At 34.6% G+C, this 20,880-nt stretch overlaps 1 protein-coding gene across 3 annotated transcripts in view; it reads left to right on the top strand.

Moving 5' to 3' along the window:
- CABCOCO1 (ciliary associated calcium binding coiled-coil 1) overlaps nucleotides 1-20,880 on the top strand; it is a 793,651-nt gene that overhangs the window by 710,047 nt on the left and 62,724 nt on the right. For all 3 annotated transcript variants that reach the window (XM_019638395.1, XM_019638397.1, XM_019638396.1), the window contains 2 exons: nucleotides 4,772-4,916; nucleotides 9,168-9,240. In XM_019638395.1, the coding sequence (XP_019493940.1) occupies nucleotides 4,772-4,916; nucleotides 9,168-9,240 (218 nt within the window). The remainder of the gene's footprint in view (nucleotides 1-4,771; nucleotides 4,917-9,167; nucleotides 9,241-20,880) is intronic.

The following is a 20,880-nucleotide window of genomic DNA, read 5'->3' as shown; positions in this document are numbered from 1 at the left end:
GAAACCAGGGCTTCTTAGAAAAATGGCTAATTGTAGACCTGGAATAAGGAACATAAAACCTGAGCCTTGGGCAACTTGCAGTGGCCAAAAGTTAGTACTCAAAAATGAAAATGATGGATGTATGTCAAAGGAGTAGAGATGCTAACAGAAAAAGCTACCAATGCCCAAACTTGGAACAATTTGAACAAAATAACATAATATTAAATTATAAAATTATAAAATTAACATCCATGAATCCATACTGATGTAAATTAATTATTGAATAAATAATGAACATGGATAGAACAGACAAATCTCTCACACAGAATTCCCAACCATTTATGTATTGTAGATACCTCAGCCTCTGAAGCTGAAACACAGCTCCCACCCCTTAGGTGTGGGCTGCACAGTGATGTCCCTCCAAAGAAGACAATAGGGAAAGAGAGGGAAATAGGAACTTTCCAATAGAGAAGCCTGACAAATACTGTCTCGGCCACCTGACTAAGGCCGACACCGTTAATGATGAGCCGTGTCAAATAGCATATACCCTTGATATAATGTGATGAGAATGGTTCTGTGGTCTTCCTCCTCTAAATCCTTCGCCCCTGTCTAATCATGACCAAAATATCAGACAAACCCAAATTGAAGGACATATAGCAAAATACCTGACTAATACTTCTCAAAACCTTCAAAGCCATCACCAAGAAGGAAAGTCTGAGAAAGTGTATGGTCTAAGGAGACGTGACAACTAAATGTAAGAAATCCAAAGAAAGTATTTGTTCATTAATTGTGCCGAATGTACCAGAGTGATGTTAACGGTAGGGAGCACTGCCTACAAATGTTTGGGAACTCCCTGGGATGTTATTGTACTTTTTTGTAAATCTAAAACTACTCTAAAATGTTAATTAGTAGGGATTAGCCTAACCCTAAAATGGAATATTATGCAGCTATAAAAAGGAAACAATGAGGAAACTTCATAGGTATTGTATTGGAAACTGTATATTGTTATTAAGTAAAGCAAGGTACAGACTTGTGTGCTTTTGTTTATAAAAGACAAAAATGAGAATTTATATATGCTCTTATTATATACTCATATACATAGAAATGTTTAGGAGAATACAGAAAAAAGAATCAAATTTTTCTATAGGGAAGGATGTGGGAACTGGGCATGTGGGTAACAGGGATGGAAGGAAGTCTTTTCATAATATATTTTCACATATGTTTTTTGAACCATGTGAATATATCACCAATCAAAAATTAAATTGTAAAAAAGAATATATGACATGAACAGTCCTAACCTTTGCAACCCCTGAGCTGAATATTCACAAACTAGAAGCAGTAATGGAAAGTAAAAAATGTTCATGAACCTCACATTCCAAATTTGACAAGATATTTCCATTTTAAACTTTTTCCATAACTTATAACTGACTCAAAAATATTTCTGTTAAATGAAACTTTATATTGTTGATACCAGGTCAAAAATGAATTTTTAAACTTGAGCAGGATCCATCTAACTACTCATAAACTATGAGAGAGTGAAAGTACATATGTAAAACCTAACCGGGAAAAAAACAAGGTTTCTAGTTTTTCCTTCTGGCAGGAAAAAGAAATTCCCTGAAACCTTTAAACCTAGCAAGGTTACAGTTATCATCAGGAAAGAATGTAATCTTAGGCAAGTGTGCCAGGGAAGAGGTAAAGTGTGTTTATGCTTAGGCTAAGAGATGGTAGAGTCCTGAGTTCACAGTGAGCATCCCCACCCAGCAACATCTTAATAGAAAAAGCACTGAAGAGCCCGCTCTGGGCTCTTAGCTGAAGTGTTGTGGTCAACCATTATTAATAAAATTCTAGTGTGGGAACTGCATTTTATGCTGACTCAGTTTCTGATCTGTTTCTTGTCTCAAACTGGTGCTCTGTTACCTACAAGGCATCCTGCAGACAACCCACCTGGAATAATCACATTAGATCAGCAATAGTATTATAGAATATAGAATTTGTAAGGTTGTCTGAACAATATACATTTTGGGGTCTACTTTTTTCCAGGGCCTGACCAAGGACAAGATGTCAAGTATTAGATAGACTGGATATCTGGCCTCCTTCTAGATCCATGGGTCTAAATTGATTCCCCTGTATATAATGTGAATATTATTAGTAAGTAACCATAGAGTACTTTTTAGTTCCATAAAGTGGAATTGTTTTTCCACAAATAGGAATAATAGTAATAAGCAACATTTATGTATGATTAACTTGTGCCATTCACAGTGTCACTTGCCTTCCAAATACTGTCTCATTTAATTCACACACAACCTTATGAGCTAGTTCTATTATCCCTCCCCCCGCCCCATTTTAAAAATGAGAACAATAAAAGATTCAGAGAGGTTAAATAACTTCTTAAAGTCACAAGGGTCAATCCCAGTGAGTGAGTTGACCAAACTCACTAGACCAAACTCACATGACTACTAGACCAAATGTGCCTGGCTTTGGGCTGAATTCTAAACTGCACCATACACCTATAGTATACTAGTATATGTATCTTTTCAATTTGCCAAGTCTCAGATGCATTTCTTATTTAATCCTCACAACAGCACTATAATTTTGAAAATCGATATTGTTTTCATTTACAGATAAGGAAAATGAAACTCAGATCACCTAGCTAGTCAGTGGAAGTTATGAGGTGCCATCTTAAGTCTTCCAACTAATTATAAGTCTAGTATGTTCTTTCATTCCCCTAAATTTTCAAAGACAAGTTTTATTTCTAACAGCCCTTACCATTTCAATGGTTTAATCTTTCATATTTTAATCACATCACCAAATGTGATTTTTAAAAGAGCAAATATTTCAGTTAGATAACTGAAATGATAACTTTCTTAATTTTTAAAGCCAATTATCTATAGAAAGACATTAGAATCGAAAAAACAGTTTTACAGTCTGTTATATTTCAACATAAGGAAATATTAATAGTCATATAAATGTATTTTGGTGCTTGATAAGTATAATTACATCTAGAGTTATAATCAGTTATCTAAGAGTTTCTTTTTTCTCTGCATCTCTAATTAATAGCATTTTATTAATAAAATAATCACATTTTTAATCCATCATATCTGAACTGCTTTTATCCAACAGAGTTTTCATTTCTAAATTTATTCACACTATTTTCAAAAGAAGTTTGTCATGGAAAACAAAATATAGAATAATAATTGTGCTCCACTTAGAATGATGGAAAGCCCAGTTATCCAGCAGTAATTTGTGTATCTTGCCTACGTAAAAGGCTATCTGGAGGGTGGCTGTGAGAAATGGACCAATTGTCACTCATAAAACTAGATTTTAATTGTTATATACTTTTTTGCTTCTCATTTCTATAATTAGATAAGAATCTAGACCGAACAAATTACGAGTTAGTGTTTATAGTATCTTCCTAAAATTTTAAATGGGTCATTTTATTAATAATTTGGGGGCATGGCACTTCCATCCTAGAGAGAAAGAGTAGCTGTGTAGCCCAGAAATGCCTGAGTCCAACAGCCTATGTTCTTGTAACTCCTCTGCATTCTCTCCTCCTACCTCCCTGAAAACCCCGCTTCATTAGCAGCAAGTGGAAAAGTTATTGATGGTTTCCTAAGAGAGGCAGAGGTTGGGTTGGGATGGGGAAGTGGGGTTCACATTGAGCAGCAGTTCTCCACAGGGCCCTTATCAAGCCCCCAGCTGACATTCACCTCCCCCAAGCAGCTGGTCCAACTTGGTTTTGCTGGAGCCGTTCAACTCTCCACCCTTAGGCTCTTCAGTGTTACATCCATATACCCATCAATTGTCAGCGAAGGACACTGGACACTCCAGGTACCTGTGTTCATGCTCAGGTAGTGGGAAGCAGTAGGTGTGAATAATATTTGCCTGCCACAGTGGAAATGAGCATAATATAGCCAAACATGAAAAGAAGATGGAAGTTAATATCTGCATTATATTTGTATTAGCCATAAAAGTTAAGCCTGACGCTTTTGACATTTACTTCTTTTTCAGCTGAACCAATGCCATAGAAGATAGTGTTGCTTTGTTTGTTTAGTTGGTTTTAGTTGCAAGAGAATAGACCACAATCAATGACTTGCTTATTTTGGGTAATGGTGGCAAAGTAGTGTCCGTGTCACTCTGCACTGTCATCAGGCTCTTACCAGCACCACAACACATACACTTGAGAAACAGCTCACATAAGTTTTAAATCTGTAGCTTGAAGGAAAAAATTTTTTAAAACCTTGATGTTTTACATAAAAATCCATATTTCTGGCATCTATTGAAAATCTTCAAGCCCAAACCCCCACATGGTAACCATCAGCTAAAGCTAAAGTATTGGTCAACGGTTCATTCACGCTTTCAGCTCCGAGTTCAGCCCTGCTGTCTACAAGCACTGAGTCTACCATCAGGCCTTCCTCGCCAGCTGATCCAACCCACGTTCATGTTATTCCATTTATGTGCTCTCATTCTAAGATCATTAAAAAAATTATTTTCCATTTTAAAGTAATCTTTAAATAGATTTTGAGTATTTTTTATGTGTCTTTAAATGAAAACAAACTCTTTAGACAATTGTGTAGCTTTATAGTAATTTACAGTTGTTGGGTGTGTCAGCTTGCTATTCTTTTACACAAAATGTAATTATTAATTAGCATAAACAAACAACAATAGTTTTTAAATTTGTCTCACAAATACTGAAAATGTACATTTGTACATTTTTACACAAACAACATCTTGGAGTATTTATATTTTTCAAAACAATGCTTAAGACGTCTCTGGACTTTTTTTTTTTTTTCAGCATTGCATATGTCCTTAGAAGACAGCTTAAAATGGCTTGGAGAAGTTATGGCTGAAATAGGACCATCCCATTTGCAAAAAAATGAGAACTGGAATATCTTTGATATAAAACAAGCCAATGCTATCATTGATTACTTAAAAATCAGGTATGGGTTTCTTTTCAGTATCATTTATTTTTTAATTTCATATCTTCTACAAAATGTCTACTAAATAAGAAGCTAACCCAATTTTTACCAGTTTGACATTTACAAAATGTATGCAGTAATTAACCCAACCCATAATTAGATAATATTCAGATCTTCTATTCAATAAACAGAAGTCAGGACATTGAATGTTTTAGCTAACATTGCATTCTTAAAGATTTGTGTTAAATAAATATAATTTTATTTAGAATTACAATAAATTACGTGAGCATTTCTTCTTCCTCTAAATCTCTAATACAATTTTATAAATAAAATTCTTTCAGATTTATCAGATTTGATTATAGTAGAGTCTGTATTTTAGGTAGTTGTCCTTGACATCAGAATTTTACATTTTAAAAAGCAACATTCATTCTCACTTAAACATTTATTTTAAATGCTTTGTACTAGAAATTGAAACAGATTTATGTCTATACCCTTCCTCAAATTTATTATGTGCCCTGAAATATTTTGTAGTATTGACCAATTAAACTCAGTAAGTTTTTCTTTCTGCTTAGAAAATGATGGTATATGGAGGAAAAGTATTTTTATTACAGTGATTCTTCATTGGCGAACTAAGAAATCTGTCTTTTTATATAATCTGTCACAAGGTCTGCATTAGAGTCATGCATCTTTCCCAGGGGACATTTTTAGAGTTTGCAAATATTTAAACAAGGGTTGGTAAAAATCTTTCTTTTGTCTAACTAAAAGCTTCTGCAGAATATCTTTGTTCCTCTAATACTGTACACTGCAGTGTTTTCCAACTTTAAATTTTAAAATTGCAAAATAAAGGGTGCTGTGTGATATCCTGGACATGTTCATGATTTGCTTGGCAAGGATCCTGGTTGTAGTCTGGAAGCTTTTTAAATATTAATGTGTTTAATATGATAAGGTTTATATACTGGTTTCTGGCATGAATTAATAATGGTACATGATATAATATGTTTTCCTATAATAGCATTTGATGTAATATGATTTCTTAGCATAAAAACATACCTCCTAATGTGTGTGTCCCACTAAAAGCCATAATAGTCTTCATATCAATTAGAGTAAAGCAAGGTCCTTGTGTGGAAGGAGGGAGTGGAAACCCAGAGTTGGAAAACCTGTTCCCCAAGCCCTTTCTGCCTGTCAGGGCTTGGGAACCCCTGGGTAAGGGGAGTCCTCTGCACATTTGGATAGCATCCTTCTTCCCCTTCTCTATTTGGACCTGCCAGGTCTCTCTTGCAGAACACATTTTTACAGCTAAGCTCGAAGCCCAGGAGATTTATAATGGGAATCAAAACTGATAGTTAACCGTAGAAGCAAAACCCATGCAGGCCTCACAGTGACACTCTCTAGATAGTGAAAGCTGGCGACTCTTTTCTCTTTCATCTCATCTCTCTGGACAAATGTTCATCAATGTAATGCTTGACATTTTATTTCAGAAAATGGTTAAGTTAGGAAAAGATATCAGCATTAGTCACTGTTAGATCCTAACCAGGGTAACCACGTACCTAAAATCCCTAGTCTTTTCAAACAAACAAACAAACAAAAAAGTAACATTTGAGAGATTAGTCACATAAAGTAAGTCAGAATTATTTTTGATGCTGTTAAATCTTCATATTGTGATTTCAAAGAAATTATACATTTTCAATGTACCTGTTACAGAATATAAAATATCAGTTAGTATGATATCTAGAATTGATGCTGAAGTTGCTTAAAGAAAAATGTGCTTTTCTGTAACAGCTATGCAGAATGCCTCATAGATCCACAAATGTAAGTTTAGTGGTAATTAAACCACATAGTACTTTTCATTTTAATGACTACAAATACATTTTTATAAATATAATGCTAACTCAATTATTGAAAGTATAAGCATGTTTCAGTTTAACCTGATGTTAAATTTACTCAACCGGTGGAAGCCCTCATCAATTGAGGGAGAGCAGTTTTTAGAACATGACCTCATAGTACGTGGCAATAAAATTGAAATCTCATTTGATAATAGAGTGTATATTCTGTCATGTTTCTGTGATTTGAAAAAACAAACACCAAAATTCTTCCCCAACATTACTATAAGTACTGAGGAATCTACTTGTGCAATATATATGTTTGTAAATGCTATATAACACATACACCTATAAATACTACTGCACCTTTTTTAATATAATACATCATTTAGATACATATCTGGTCCACGTACAGTCCTGTCATTGTGTATTCTACCCATTCCCTGGAAATTAGTTGAAGGTAATGTGCACAGGCATATACTCAAAATAAGAAAATCAGCACTGCTCCTTCGTGCACAAGTCATTGTACCTCTTGGTATGGAGCCAGATGTCTTGACCCATTTTCTTTCTGGGTATTTTGTCTTCGATTTAGGACTAAGACAGGATGTTTAACAAAATAGTCTGGGGCTTGAGTCAGCCCGAAGTCTAAAAAGAGAGGGAGAAAATGTACTCTCCTAGCAGAGGTGTCACTATTTTCCCCATGGGAGGCCATCTAATAACTTCTTGGTAAAGTTAGAACCCTAACCAGCATGGGGACCAGCATGGGGCAGTGGAGGCAACTTGACCTGCCCCTGAGTAACTGCCTCCCTACATGCTTCCCTTCCCTCACCTGTCTCACCCTAGTACTGGCCTTGCCCCAACCTTGCATCTTTGACCACTGCATCCAAATCATGCCTTTCATTTTCACTGTAAAAAGTGAATTTCATTATTGGCATTGGAAAATCTAATTACTATATGCAATGGGGAGAATAAGTCTGAAAGATTATGAAATTGCAGGAAGGAAGACTTAAGAATTAACTTCGAGATGGAGAAAGAAAAATTTTACACTAATTCACTGAGGGGAAGCCAAACTATTTCCAAATACTCTACAGTCTAATTTTTCTACTCAAAATCAGTTATTCCCAGTATAATCTTTTTAACCTTAAAGCTTTTTCTAGGTAAGCAATGTAAGAGAGAGAGAATTTGAATTTATTTTGCTTCATTGAATCATCAAACTTCACTAATCTTGATGTATTTTCTAGCCAACAAATCAAAGTAATGTCAAAAGCTAAGTTAGTTTTCTGAATGTTGATGACTAATTTGAATACATGAGACTTTTTTTATTTTTTATTTTTTTCAAAAAAAACCACCATGACTGAGTCTGCACACCCATCACTTTTTAATGGATTGTGTTAGTACTGAGATCAACTGCTAATATAACTCAGAGAGACCCAGCTGCCTGAGGATTTCTTCATTGATTTCAAATGAATTGAAACTTTGATCCATTACAGCATTCAGGAGAAGCCATTATTATACATGCTCTGTAGCTACATTTTGCAAATGTTAATTTCTCAGTTATATTAAAATCAATTTTCTTAAATAGCAAAAGGCACCAGAGTGAAAGAGAAACCGCTAAGACAATTTTTTGTTCTTGGGCATTTTGCTGTATTATGAGTCTATTAATTTTCCCAACCAGCAGGAAGAGAATTAGAAAATTTCAAATATTATCACAAACAGGATATTAGAAGTCAACCCTTCAGTAAAATTTTAACTCTTAATAGTACATTGCTGAGATCTTTAAACTTACTAGAAATATCTTAAGGAACATATATTTGGCTCTTCATAATTTTTATATACTGACCACCTAGTCTTCAGGGTAGGAATTGAAGAAATTATCTTTCTTAAATTAACTCCTCTTTTTGATGTTTGACCAAATCTACAAGAAAATCAGATATCTTCTAAATGGATTTTAGTTCATGTTGCATTATTTTTCAGGTGTTATCTTGAAACAGTTTGAGAAGGTAAGAAGAAGTAATTGATATGGAAATAGATTATAGAATTCAGGGCCATTCATGCCAGAGAAAAGTGACTCCATTTTGGAGCAAAATTGGAGAAATAATGTGAAGTTTGGTGTTATTTAAGGGCAACGCATTTTTTAGTTATAAACCAGGAAAACTCAAGGTGTAATCTAATTGCTCCCTTATCCCAAACCTATCTACTCATCACAGATTAATTTACTAATATTACTTTAGGCACTGTGCTGTATTGTCAATGTCTCAAAAAGTAAACCTTTAATTTGTTAGCATTTCTGAATAATTTATTTTACAATAAAGGAGGTGCTTAACTCCGTAGTAGTGTTTAATGTCTTTAGCTTGGTAAACATTAACCATTTTCTTTTAATAAATGCTCTTGCATATTTACCTTTTTTCCTGAAATAAATTAATCAGAGTTGCACATTCATTTTATATTTCAGCTTATTTCAACACTACAAGCTATATGAGTTTCTGTTCTACTCGACCAGGGAAGAAATTGTGATAGGAGCTGAGGTAAGTAATTTATCTCGATGGAACCAATTAAGCCGAATCACTTAATGCATGCTGATCAGCATCTGGATCTTTAACTGCTTAAAGCAACTTCTTGTCAAGATTATTCAAGTGTTAATATAACCAAGTAGTAGTTTACAAAAGGAATAATTACATAAAGTGAGCTTTGGATTAAGAAAATAAGCTGTCTTTTGGCATTAAAAGCAGTGTTAATCACGTATACTTTGTGTGTTTATGGATTGATTATTTGACAAAGCTCAATTGAATAGAGTATGTATGTCTTTATACAAATAAAATCAGGAAAAGTGAGATAAATTAATTCAGCTAAACCCCTTCTAATTTCACATTTATTTTCCGTCTACTCATTGTTTAAGGCCTAATTCAAAACCCACTTCCTCAATGAAGCAAACCTTCCTTAATTGCATCGCATCTCAAAGGAAGTGTTTAGACAAGCTCTTTAATCACATTCTGTTATTTTATTCCAATTGATCTCTTTCTGCTGAATATTGGCTGCTTTTACCACACCAATAAGCTTGTAAATATGCACTGTGCTATATGGTGTTCTGTTTCCTGTGGATTGATATAGCTAACACAACCCAACTGTGATTTCCTTGAAGGCAGCAGGGATCATGTGCTGTTTCCTTATACATCAGTATACTGCCCTACAGTGTAATGTAGGACATAGTAGTCCCTCAGTTAACACTACATAAGTGATTCAGTGACAGTGCATAGAATAGCAATTCTATGATTAATGGTCTACCTGGAGACACTTTGGAACAGTTTTACATATAATCACATATTTGTAATTACTAGAAATGAATCCTGCATAAGAGAATATCTTAAGGAGGCTAAAGATGTCATAAAAAGTGCTTCTTAGGCACTCAACTACTTTAGGAGACTACATTGCCTAGAAGTATAAGGGATAGGAGTGGCCATTTTCAGAAATAAACAATGAATAAGGGGATAGTTACATTATCTTTACAATTTTCCTGATAATTAAGAACCAGATGGGATGTGCCAGCTATTCTGTTTTCCAGAGGATTGTTATTCTCGTGTTTATAAATTGCTTACTTCATAAACATTTCAGTCACCATTACTTCATTTGGGTACTTGTGCTAATGCGGCCTTTTAAAAATGAGCTGAAGGAATACAAGGAAGCCTTTTACTTTTGATTTTCCTTAAAATTTCTTCTTTGCAATCTCCTCATACTGTAGCTTAAATTAAGTGTCACTTGACAAAGCTTCATTGAAAACGTTTCCATTTCAGAATTACATCATACAGTGTGACAGTGTTGCAATAATTATCAGTTTGGAATACATCCCTGTCTCATCTATTCAGCAAAACTTTAGGAAAACGATAGTGTCCTCAACAGTAGCATAAGCAGATATTTAGAATTATCAAGGAAAAAAATTTTCATAAAGAACTCTCTTTTCCCTTTGTCAATTGCACAATCATGCCTTTTTTCTCTGTTGTAAGGATATATTTAGGTGACATTTATGCTTATGGAAAGATAAAATGGAGAAAGTAGGCAAGGATTGGCTCCTTTATTTTCCATTGCCTTTTGTATTTTCCCTAAACTGACTAGAGCTATAAAAAAAAAAAATCTTCAGGGAAAGGATATTGGGTCTTCAAGAATTAGATTAGACCACTGATGGAATTTTAAAGGATTAACTAAAGCAGTTATTATAGTACAATATGTTATAGCATTTTAGAAGTGTCGGATAACCCTTGGTGCAAAAATCTTTTTTTTTTTTAATGAACAACCTTGTATGGAGGAGGCAGGATCCTGCCTCACTAATGTGATCATTCATGCTGACCTCAGTTCTCTAGGACCAAACAAGGGCCGCACGACAACTGCGTACATGTGCCAAATTTAATTCTCAGTCAAGTGTTCAAGTTAAATAACACTGAAGAAATTTAGTTTCTTTCTTAATTGTGGATAGATTAGCACGAAACACATAAATATCTAAGGATAATTGCTAAATATTAATTTTAATTATTAACAGAGACATAAATAAATCATACTTATACTTTTCTTGGGATTTTAAGGAAAATTGATTTTTTTTGTTCTTTTTAACAATTGTTTCTAGCTATTTCTACTCACCTTTTTAAAAAGTATTTCATGTTATCCTTAGATCATAGAAGGCACATTTCAGTAAATCATTATATTTGGCCTGAGCATTTCTTATAATCTAGAAATATTTTTAATAGCTATAGTTTTATAAGCAACATGTTTTGTAGTTTATTTAGTGGTTTACAGATCATATATGTTGTAGAAGGCAGTAACAGCCAGGATGAGCTAGGATAATGACAGAAAGGAACAGAAAATGGAGGCAGAAAATGCCTGGAGATGTAGCCACCTGACTGGATGAAGTATATGAGTGTCACTTACTGTATTTAAAGAGCTGAGGACTCCCTTTTAGTCACCCTACCCAGGAACTCTCCAAGTCTGTGGTTTTGACAGTGCAATTAGCCCGCAGACCCTCCGACATAAGAATTATAAGGGAACTGGATCTCCTTAGAGGATATATATTTTCCTTGGCCTAAGCCTCCACCTAGAAAGCTGGAAACTGCTATGACTTTTGCTTTTGTTACCTAAAAACTACAAGAAACATTTAATAACTTTACACAAGAACACTACTGGATATTTCCATTAAATGATCAAAAACTCATAGCAGATACCCAAAGTCATGGTTCTAGCCAGGTATCTACTGCCGGACAACTAAAATGAGATGATGCCATTATAAAATTGTCTATTCATTTATTCACCATATGTATCCAGTTCCTCTTATGCTCTAGTCCTTGTACTGAGGCTCAGGGATACACAGTGACAAGCAACAATTCTTGCCCTCAAGGAGCTTACTGTCAAATGAGAGGAGAGACATAAATAAGAGACATAAATAGAAGACAAAGAGGAACAGCTGACTAGTAAATTTAAGGCGTATGGGGTCTTCCAGGAACAAGTGAAATCTAATAGGACACCTAAAGTTTGTGAATGAGTTAGCCAGACAGTGTATTATAATTTTGGGGATGCAAAAGGAAGAAATTCCACTTAAAATAGCCAGTAAACACAGGGGTAAGCCAGACTACGGTCACCTGGATCTAAGCAGTTAAACAATTTTATTAAGTGTGTATGTACATGTGACTGTACATTATAAGTGCTTACTTCTCAGTCTCCCATCTCTCCTAGTCCTTTTTCACCTCTGATTCCCTCTGTTTTGACCTCATTCCCTTCTCCTGCAGACAGGCTTCCTCCCACTGGCAGGAGACATGACACAGGCAGCTCCAGGTTAGCAACTCCAGAAAGAAGAGACAGTCTTCCTGATAATGCTACTATTATTGGCTGTGCTTGTGTCATGTGTCCACTCCTGCTTAATCACTGTGACCAGAGAAATGTAGTCATGTTATTGGAAGACCCAAGCAGGTCATTTTGAATGGGTAACAGGATGAATAGATCCCCAAAAGAAGCAGACAGAACTTTTGCATGACTGAAGAGTCATTTTTTATCAAAAGAATGAAGTAAACACACAGGCACAACTCTTTTTCCATCCAAAAGCCCATGGGACCAAAGTTTTCACAATCCCTAATGCTATGGATAAGAGATTTTATGACATCTAAAGTGATAAAAGTGATAGATTTTTTTATTAGATGAAACCACAGCCTCCTGTGTACAAAGATGTTACAGCGTTAATGAAGGTTTGTTAGGCATCCTCAATTGATACAGAAATGGGAGAAAGCTTTAGAGGGAAACAATTAAAGCGAGTAGGAGACTGCTTTCAGAGCAACCACACTCTTCAGGAGAGACAACAGATATATCCTAAATGTAAGCTACGGCCACACTTAACTACCCTCATCCTTTGCCCCTGTCCTACAGTCTCTAGAAGCAAGCTACAACAAACAAACGAACATCCCCGGACAAGAGAACTGGAATCATCTAATGTAAACATAAGCCGGCAGCCCCCAAATCACCGAGCAGTTGAGGAAACGAAAATCATAGAGAGGCATGAAACTTTACAAACAGATGAAATAACAGCTGAGGAAAGGTTGACAGGGCAAATGGTAGAAGACTGACTACTATTCTCAGAAAAGTTTGCAAGTTTATAATATTATTGAAAAATGAACTAATAGAGATCTTAGAAATTTAAAATAAGATTTGAAAACTTTTAATGAAATATCAGGTACAGTTTTGTGTTGATAGATTTGAAAATATAGAAAAAGTGATATTTAGGTGGCTATAAATTACCAGTATTTACTCGAGAGGACATAGAAAATCTTAATAGAATGATAATCATATAAGATACTGAGAAATCCACATATAGAAATGGCATCAGACCTAGAAGATTTTACAGGGCAGTTTTACCAAAATTCCTGAGTAGATAATTCCCCTTTATATGAAATATGACAGAGAACATCAGGTGATAGGAAGCTTTCAATTCATTTGAAGTTAGTATAATCCTGAGAATGCTTTTATCTTATTATTTGAATTGATAATGAATTATAACCAAAAATTGGAAAAGAGTAATGCAAAATTATGGGCAATCTCAGCTATGAAAATAGATGCAACAATATTAAATAAAATATTAGGAAGTAAAACATAGCAGAGGATTGGATGTTCAAATAGGATTTATTCCAGATATGAAAGGATGGTTTAACACTGGGATATCTATTATTGTAATTCATTACTCTATCAGATTAAGGGAAGAAAAAACAAATGATCATCTCAATAAATATGATATAGCATTTAATACAATTAAATACCGATTTTTTATTTTAAAAAGACTCTATAGTTAATCAATAATACAGACTTACCCTCTGAAATCAGAATATACCAACCCAAGAAACTCCTAAAAAATTTTAATGAAAACCTTAAAATACCCACAAGAAATAAGACAAGGCTGATTATTATTACCCAACACTGCTTTTTAGTTTCTAGCCAATGTAATAAAACAAAAAAGAAGTCAAAACTAGAAGAAAATGAAAGAAACTGAAAAATAACACATAAAGCTGCCATTGTTTGCAGATGGTTTATATGAAACCAACATGAGGAAAATAATATTTTTCTACATTTTAGTAATAACCCATTAGATCACATTTTGTGATCACATTAATAATAATGAAAACTATGAAATATTTAGGTATGAACCTAACAAAAATATGCAAGAATAATACCAAGAAAATTAAGTAGTTTTAGTAAAGAAAATTTTTTTCTTGACTTCTGAGTAAATGGAGAGACAAACATGTTCCCAGTTGAGAACACTCAATTTTATGTAGATACCATGCCCTCTAAATTAACCTGTAAATGGTGTAGTCACAATGAAAATGTTATAACTGTAGCACTTTACCAAGTAATTCTTTAAAAAAAAATTTTTATTGTGGAATATTTTAATCAAATACAAAATAGAAAAAGTAGTATTAACCCTCATGTCTGTTACCTAGCTTCAACAGTTACGAACTTATGGCCATAATTGTTAAGTATTTTAATATGTGGTTTTACAATAGAGTGAATTTAAAGTAACTTTTAATATCATCAAATGTGCAGCCATGTTCAAAAGCCCCTGATTTTGTGTTTGTGGTTTGGTTGATGGTGTGTTTTGGTTTATTTATTTGTTTTTGTTTGAAATAGCATCCATATAAGAGAACTACATTGCAATTAGATTCTTAAGTCATTTTTAATTTATAGGTCCACTATTTGGCATTTTTCTTTCCTTGCAGTTTATTTGTTGAAGAATACACATTTTTCTATCAAGAATTTCCCACAGCTTGGTTTGCTAATTGCATTCCTGTGCTATTCATAAAACGTTCCTCTGTCCTCCATATTTCTAGTAAATGGGTAGTTAATGTTAGGAGACTGACCAGAGTCAATTCAGATGTTTAGCAAGACAATAGATAGGTGGTTTTGTACAATTTTATTAGGAGGCAAATAATGTCTCTCTCTCTCTCTCTCTCTCTCTCTCTCTCTCTCTCTCTCTCTCTCTCTTCTCGATGTTAGCAACCACAGATCATCATTGCCTAGATCTATTATTTCATTAAGGGTTAAAAAGTGGTGATATTCTATTTCATTATTCTTTTTTCATGTATGAGCTGGATACGCCTGTGAATAGGAACATCCACTCTTCAATTTCTTTTATGGAACTGAGATACATTTCATATAGAAAAGACATGATACATGCTTGAAACTTCTCTTTTCTTTAATAGTTGTCAAAATTAGAAGTTAGAATTTTCGTATCCTCCAGAAGTGACTGTGGTAGACTGAATCACCCCTGCCCAAAAATTACTGCATACTATTCCTGAACCCTGTGAATATGTAACCTTAGAGGGAAAAAGTGTGCAGATGTGACCAAATTAAAAGCATTCAAGATGGGGAGATTATCCTGGATTATCTAAGTGGACTCAATGTAATCATAAGGTTCCTTATAAGAGAAAAAGAGAGGAAGCAGAGCCGGTGAGAGACAGGGAGAAAATTCATAAATGCAACACTGCTTGCCTTAAAGGATAAGGTCAGGAACCAAGAAATTTTGGTGGCCTCTAGGAGGTGGATATGGCAAGTAAGCAGATTCTCCTCTAGAGCTTCTAACATGAGTGAGCCCTGTCAGCAAGTTGACGACTTCTGACTTCCAGAACTGTAAGATAACAAGTTGGTGGTGTTTTAAGCCATTAAGTTGGTGGTAATTTGTTACAGCAGGAATAGGAAACTAATATAGATTTTGACTAATTGCTATCATTTGTTTTGTTTTGATGTATTTTGATTATTTTTAGTATTAATGCTCGAGGTGTCTCATCTTTGGCCAGTGATCCCATTGGTCTATTTGCCAATCCCTGCGTGAATACCATACTGTTTTAATTACCATAGCTTTGTAGTTTGTCTTGTTTTCTGATGTGGCAGTGTCTTCTTATTGTTGTTCTTTTGTAGTATTTGGCTGATTATATAGTTTATATATGTAATAGTTCATTTTTCTTCCATGTGAAATTTAGAATGAAACTCATGCATATGTGTGTTTCTGGTATGTAACATATTTAGAAAAGTAGCATTTAAAATCGGTCAGGATAATTGGCCACATGTTTAATGAAAAAAAGTTAGATTTCTACCTCACACCAAACTTGAAAATGAGCCTAAGAAATCTATTTCTCATAATGGCAGATGTATCCCATAATGGCAAACTATAATTTGGCCCCAAACTTCCATTGAAAACAGCTAGAAAAGCTGGACAAAAATTTTTCTTTAAGATTTAAATATTTGAAACTACTGGCGCTAGCAAAGCTTAAAAAACTTTTGGGCCCAAAAAGTGAGCCTGATACTTGGAAATGGTTTCTTTCTCTAGCCACCTACCAGTTTGTAAAAGGTGGCTAAGAGTCTGAGAAGCTGAGCAGTGGAACTCTGGCAGGCACCTGGAGCTAGGAGAACAAAAATTGGAGGAGGAGGGAAAAAGTAAACTCCACAAGTTGCAAGAACCATACTTTAAGAGACCAGTCATCACATGGACTGATCTTCAGCTTCAAATTACCTCAGTCTCTGCAGATTTAAGATTATTTGTGTGTAGTGTTATTCATCTCCTCTCCAAAGTAAAACAAACTCAGATTATAGCAAGTTTTTGATAACCAATGCCTGTCACTCACTAAAAGTCGTGAGACACACAGAAAATAGAAACAGACTTTCAGATGACAGTTTAATTTGTCATGTACTGTAAAATAATTATGCTTAAGAAATAAATATCCTGGGAATATGCAAGACATGAATTTCAGTAGACAATTAGAAACTATTAAAAATGCTAAATGGAAATTCTGGAATGAGAAAATACAATAATTGAAATTAAGAACCAATGTAGGCACTATGAACAATTTTTTTTAGAACTGGCTTGAAGAAAACTTTTACAAGTCAATATATAAAAGTCAACAATATTTGATCCACAAACAGTTCCTACAAGTAAAATAAACACAAGACAAACAAGACAACAGAAATATGGGCAAAGAACATAAACAGATAATATACGTTATTGTTAACAGATAAAGATGTTCAATCTTACTAGTTATCAAAAAACTTCAAAAGAAAAAAAGTACTTTTCAACTATAACATTTGGCTAATAGCAAAAAGGTTGATCCAATATTAATGAGGATGTAAAAAATACAACTCCTGTTGAGAGGTTTGTGAGAGGTTAAATTTGAAAAACCACTTCGGATAGCAGATTAGCAAAATCAAATGTGAATTTACTTTGCCCCCCCCATATTCTAATTATAAGAATCTTGCCTGTGAACATACTGGTATTATATAAAGCTGTTATACATAAATATTCATCAAAGCATGGTTTATAACAGCTAATAATTGGGGAAGGTCAGACAAAAGGGAAATAGTTTAATGAAGTTTAATCACACCATAGAAAACTCTCCAATCTTTAAAAGGAGTGAAGTAGGTTCCGATTATGGTTGTCTTAAGATCTCAAACATATTCTTACTGATAAAAGTATAGAAAAAGAACAATATGACTAGTGTTTCCATTTATTTTTAAATGCAGATAAACATGAAAACGGATAGACAAGTATATGTATTTAAGTGGTAATAAAGGGACTAGCAGGATTTATACTAACTATTAACATGGCATACCTTTGGGCAATGAAGTAGAAGTAGGAATTGGATTGGATGTGAAGAGGGACATTTTATTCTATATATTTCAGATTTATGTTAATCTTTTGTAATGTGAATGTCTCCATGTATTACTCGTATAATAATAAAATTGCTCCCTAGTTCATTCCCAGAAGTGTTGAGGCACATTTTGTAAATTAAGTGCAGGCATATAAACATGCTTCTGTACTAATATATTGACAGCGAGATATCATCTGGGTGTTTACAAAATGAAAGACCAAATAGAAAAAAATAGGTGAGCTCTCAAGCCATGAAATTAAATACTTTACAACTGTGTTGCTGCCATATTTTAATTTTAAGTATAAACTAGGTTTAGCTGAAAAGTCATTTATAGAGCAAAAATCTGGTGTTGTGCTATAACATCCCAAATTTTCCCAAGAAAATAAAATTGATATCATGAATTATGTATACGTAACACATTATTAAAATATTTATTCAGCTTAATTTCACCAATGTGACAACACATCACATTTTGGATCATTTGTACTTTCAAAGGTTATATTATATATAAGTATTTAAACATGCACGCACACACATATACACATATTTGTGCTTGAATGTAAAAAACCTCGTAAGATTAAGCCTGCTTTAATAGTTTCTTTAATTTGCAAAATGTAATATAGATAGACGTAGTTTTATTTCTGTCTAAGCCAGCATGCTTAACACGTTTCATAATTTATAACATAGACATTTTCACGCAAACCCCGTTTGCGCAATTCCAGGGGGCACCATTCACAATGTCATCTGTGTGATTAATGGAGTTGTCCATTGCACAACCTGTGCAGCCGTTGGTGGAGGCCCTGTTTTTACAAGCGGTACTGTAGCAGAATCTGATTATTATAAATGTGATGAACTTAGATATTTAAAGAGAATGATAAATATAACTAAGTAGTTACCTTGCCTAGAGTCATATTTTGACAGCCTTTCATAACCCAAAATAATACCACTTAAAGTCAGCAAGTATAGAAAATTCAGACCGCTCCAAAACTAGTGAATATCAATTGTATATAATTTCATGTTCTGACCACTTACTCCGAAATCAAAAACAAAATAAGCACTTTCGTCTTCCTTATTTCAAAACCAATGCAGATTATGGGTGTTAATGACACAGTACTTAAAATTATTAGATTTTGGGAAGAAAAATAACCAAATAGAAACATAAGTTTTATTTTCTTTCTTTAAACTATAAAGGTATTGTGTCCTGAATAAACAAAATATGAGCATTATGTAAACACTCACCCTTTTATGGAAAAAAAAAGCGAAAACAACATTGCATGTCTGAAATTATTTTGGAGAGGAGGAAGGCAACTGAATGTAGCTATAAAGATATGTTTTTTCTCCTCAGTTTACCCTTGAGATGTACCTATCAAAATAATCTAAACTTATCCAGATGATGTTTTTAATCTTGAAAAAGACTTTTTTTTTTTTTGGAGTATTAGCAAACTGCTGAAAGGGAAAATCATACAGGACATAATTTGTAGTTTGACCTCCTCACACTGGGTGTTGCTCAAGAAAATGAATCAGAAATTTTTGTGGTAAGATAACTCTATCTGCTCTACCTGACATGTGTGACTAACTGATTTTAGAATCTATCATTTTAGGAAAATGGTTGACACTTGGGTATACAATTTATCAAACTTCACCTTAGTCCTTTTTCTCCAGAGCACAGAAAAATAATCATCCCTCCCTAAATATAAATCTTTTAAGAGAAATTCAAGGAATCTGTCTCCAGTAAAATAATTGATAAATGGAAGAAGCATAATTTAAAGATGGTTTTCATCACAGATCATATGGCACCTAAACTCTTGAACCTGTCACTCAAGTCTTTCCATCCCTTGGCCCACTAGCATTAATCTCAGTTCCTCTGTGTCCAGTTCTCAGATTGAGTTATGTTGGTCTTTTCATAATTACAGATTTTCTACTTACCGTATTTGCCGGCGTATAAGATGATTTTTTGGCCCTGAAAAATATGCCTCCAAGTGGGGGGTCGTCTTATACGCCAGGTACACTTCAGATAGACTGCCCATAGTGCTTGCCCCGTGCCATAGTGGCCTCCCGATGCCCGCCCACTTCATTCCACATACCGTTCAGGCATCAGCAGCGCTGCTGGGTGTATGCTCGGCTGTTATGCGATTTTGCTGTTATGCGATTTTACCACACTCGCAAAATCGCACACAGCCGACCATACACCCAGTATGATAGCGCAAAATCGCGAATCGCGATACCATACTGGGTGTATGGTCGGCTGTGTGCGATTTTGCGAGTGTGGTAAATTCGGGTTACCGTATATTTCTTTACATATGCATTGAAGATTCGCGATTTTGCGCTATCATGGTGTCTGTTAGAATGTTGAAGAGCTCGCACTTGCGCACTAGTGAGGTCCCAGGGAGATGCTGATGCAAGGGTGGACCAGACTGCTATAGTGACAGGGCGGGCAAACAGGGAGCAGGGACCAATCAAATCAGGCTTTGTATACAGCCAACAGCCAACCACAATACTGCACCATTGTACAGTACAGCATAGAAAATGTCGACCAGTCAAACCCCTATCATCCCTATCATGGCACCAGCCAAAAGAAAGAAGTATGATGCAAATTTTAAACTGAAAGTTATAAACTTTGCTAAGGAAAATAATAATTGTGCTGCTGCAAGACAATATGGAGTAACAGAAAAGATGGTTCGGGACTGGAAATCAAATGAGAAAGCATTAAAGAGTATGCCAAGGGGTAAGTGTGCATTAAGAAGAGGCACCCCACACTGGCCAGAACTCGAAAAACGTAGCAGACATGGTGGCTCAACATCGCCAAAATGGTTATGTGGTGACACGAAATACAATACGCTTGTTTGCACTTCAGTGGGCCAAATCAAATCTGATATTTTTACCTTTTATTTGGTGTGTGGAAGGTGTGCGGAAGAGGGGGTAGTCTTATACGGCGAGTATATAACAAACTCTGTATTTTTAGTGGAAATGTTAGGGGGTCGTCTTATACACCCAGTCGTCTTATACGCC

This window comes from Hipposideros armiger, unplaced genomic scaffold (genome assembly GCF_001890085.2).
Source record: "Hipposideros armiger isolate ML-2016 unplaced genomic scaffold, ASM189008v1 scaffold_39, whole genome shotgun sequence".
Lineage (NCBI taxonomy): Eukaryota > Metazoa > Chordata > Mammalia > Chiroptera > Hipposideridae > Hipposideros > Hipposideros armiger.
This window is presented reverse-complemented; position numbering and strand designations above follow the sequence as displayed.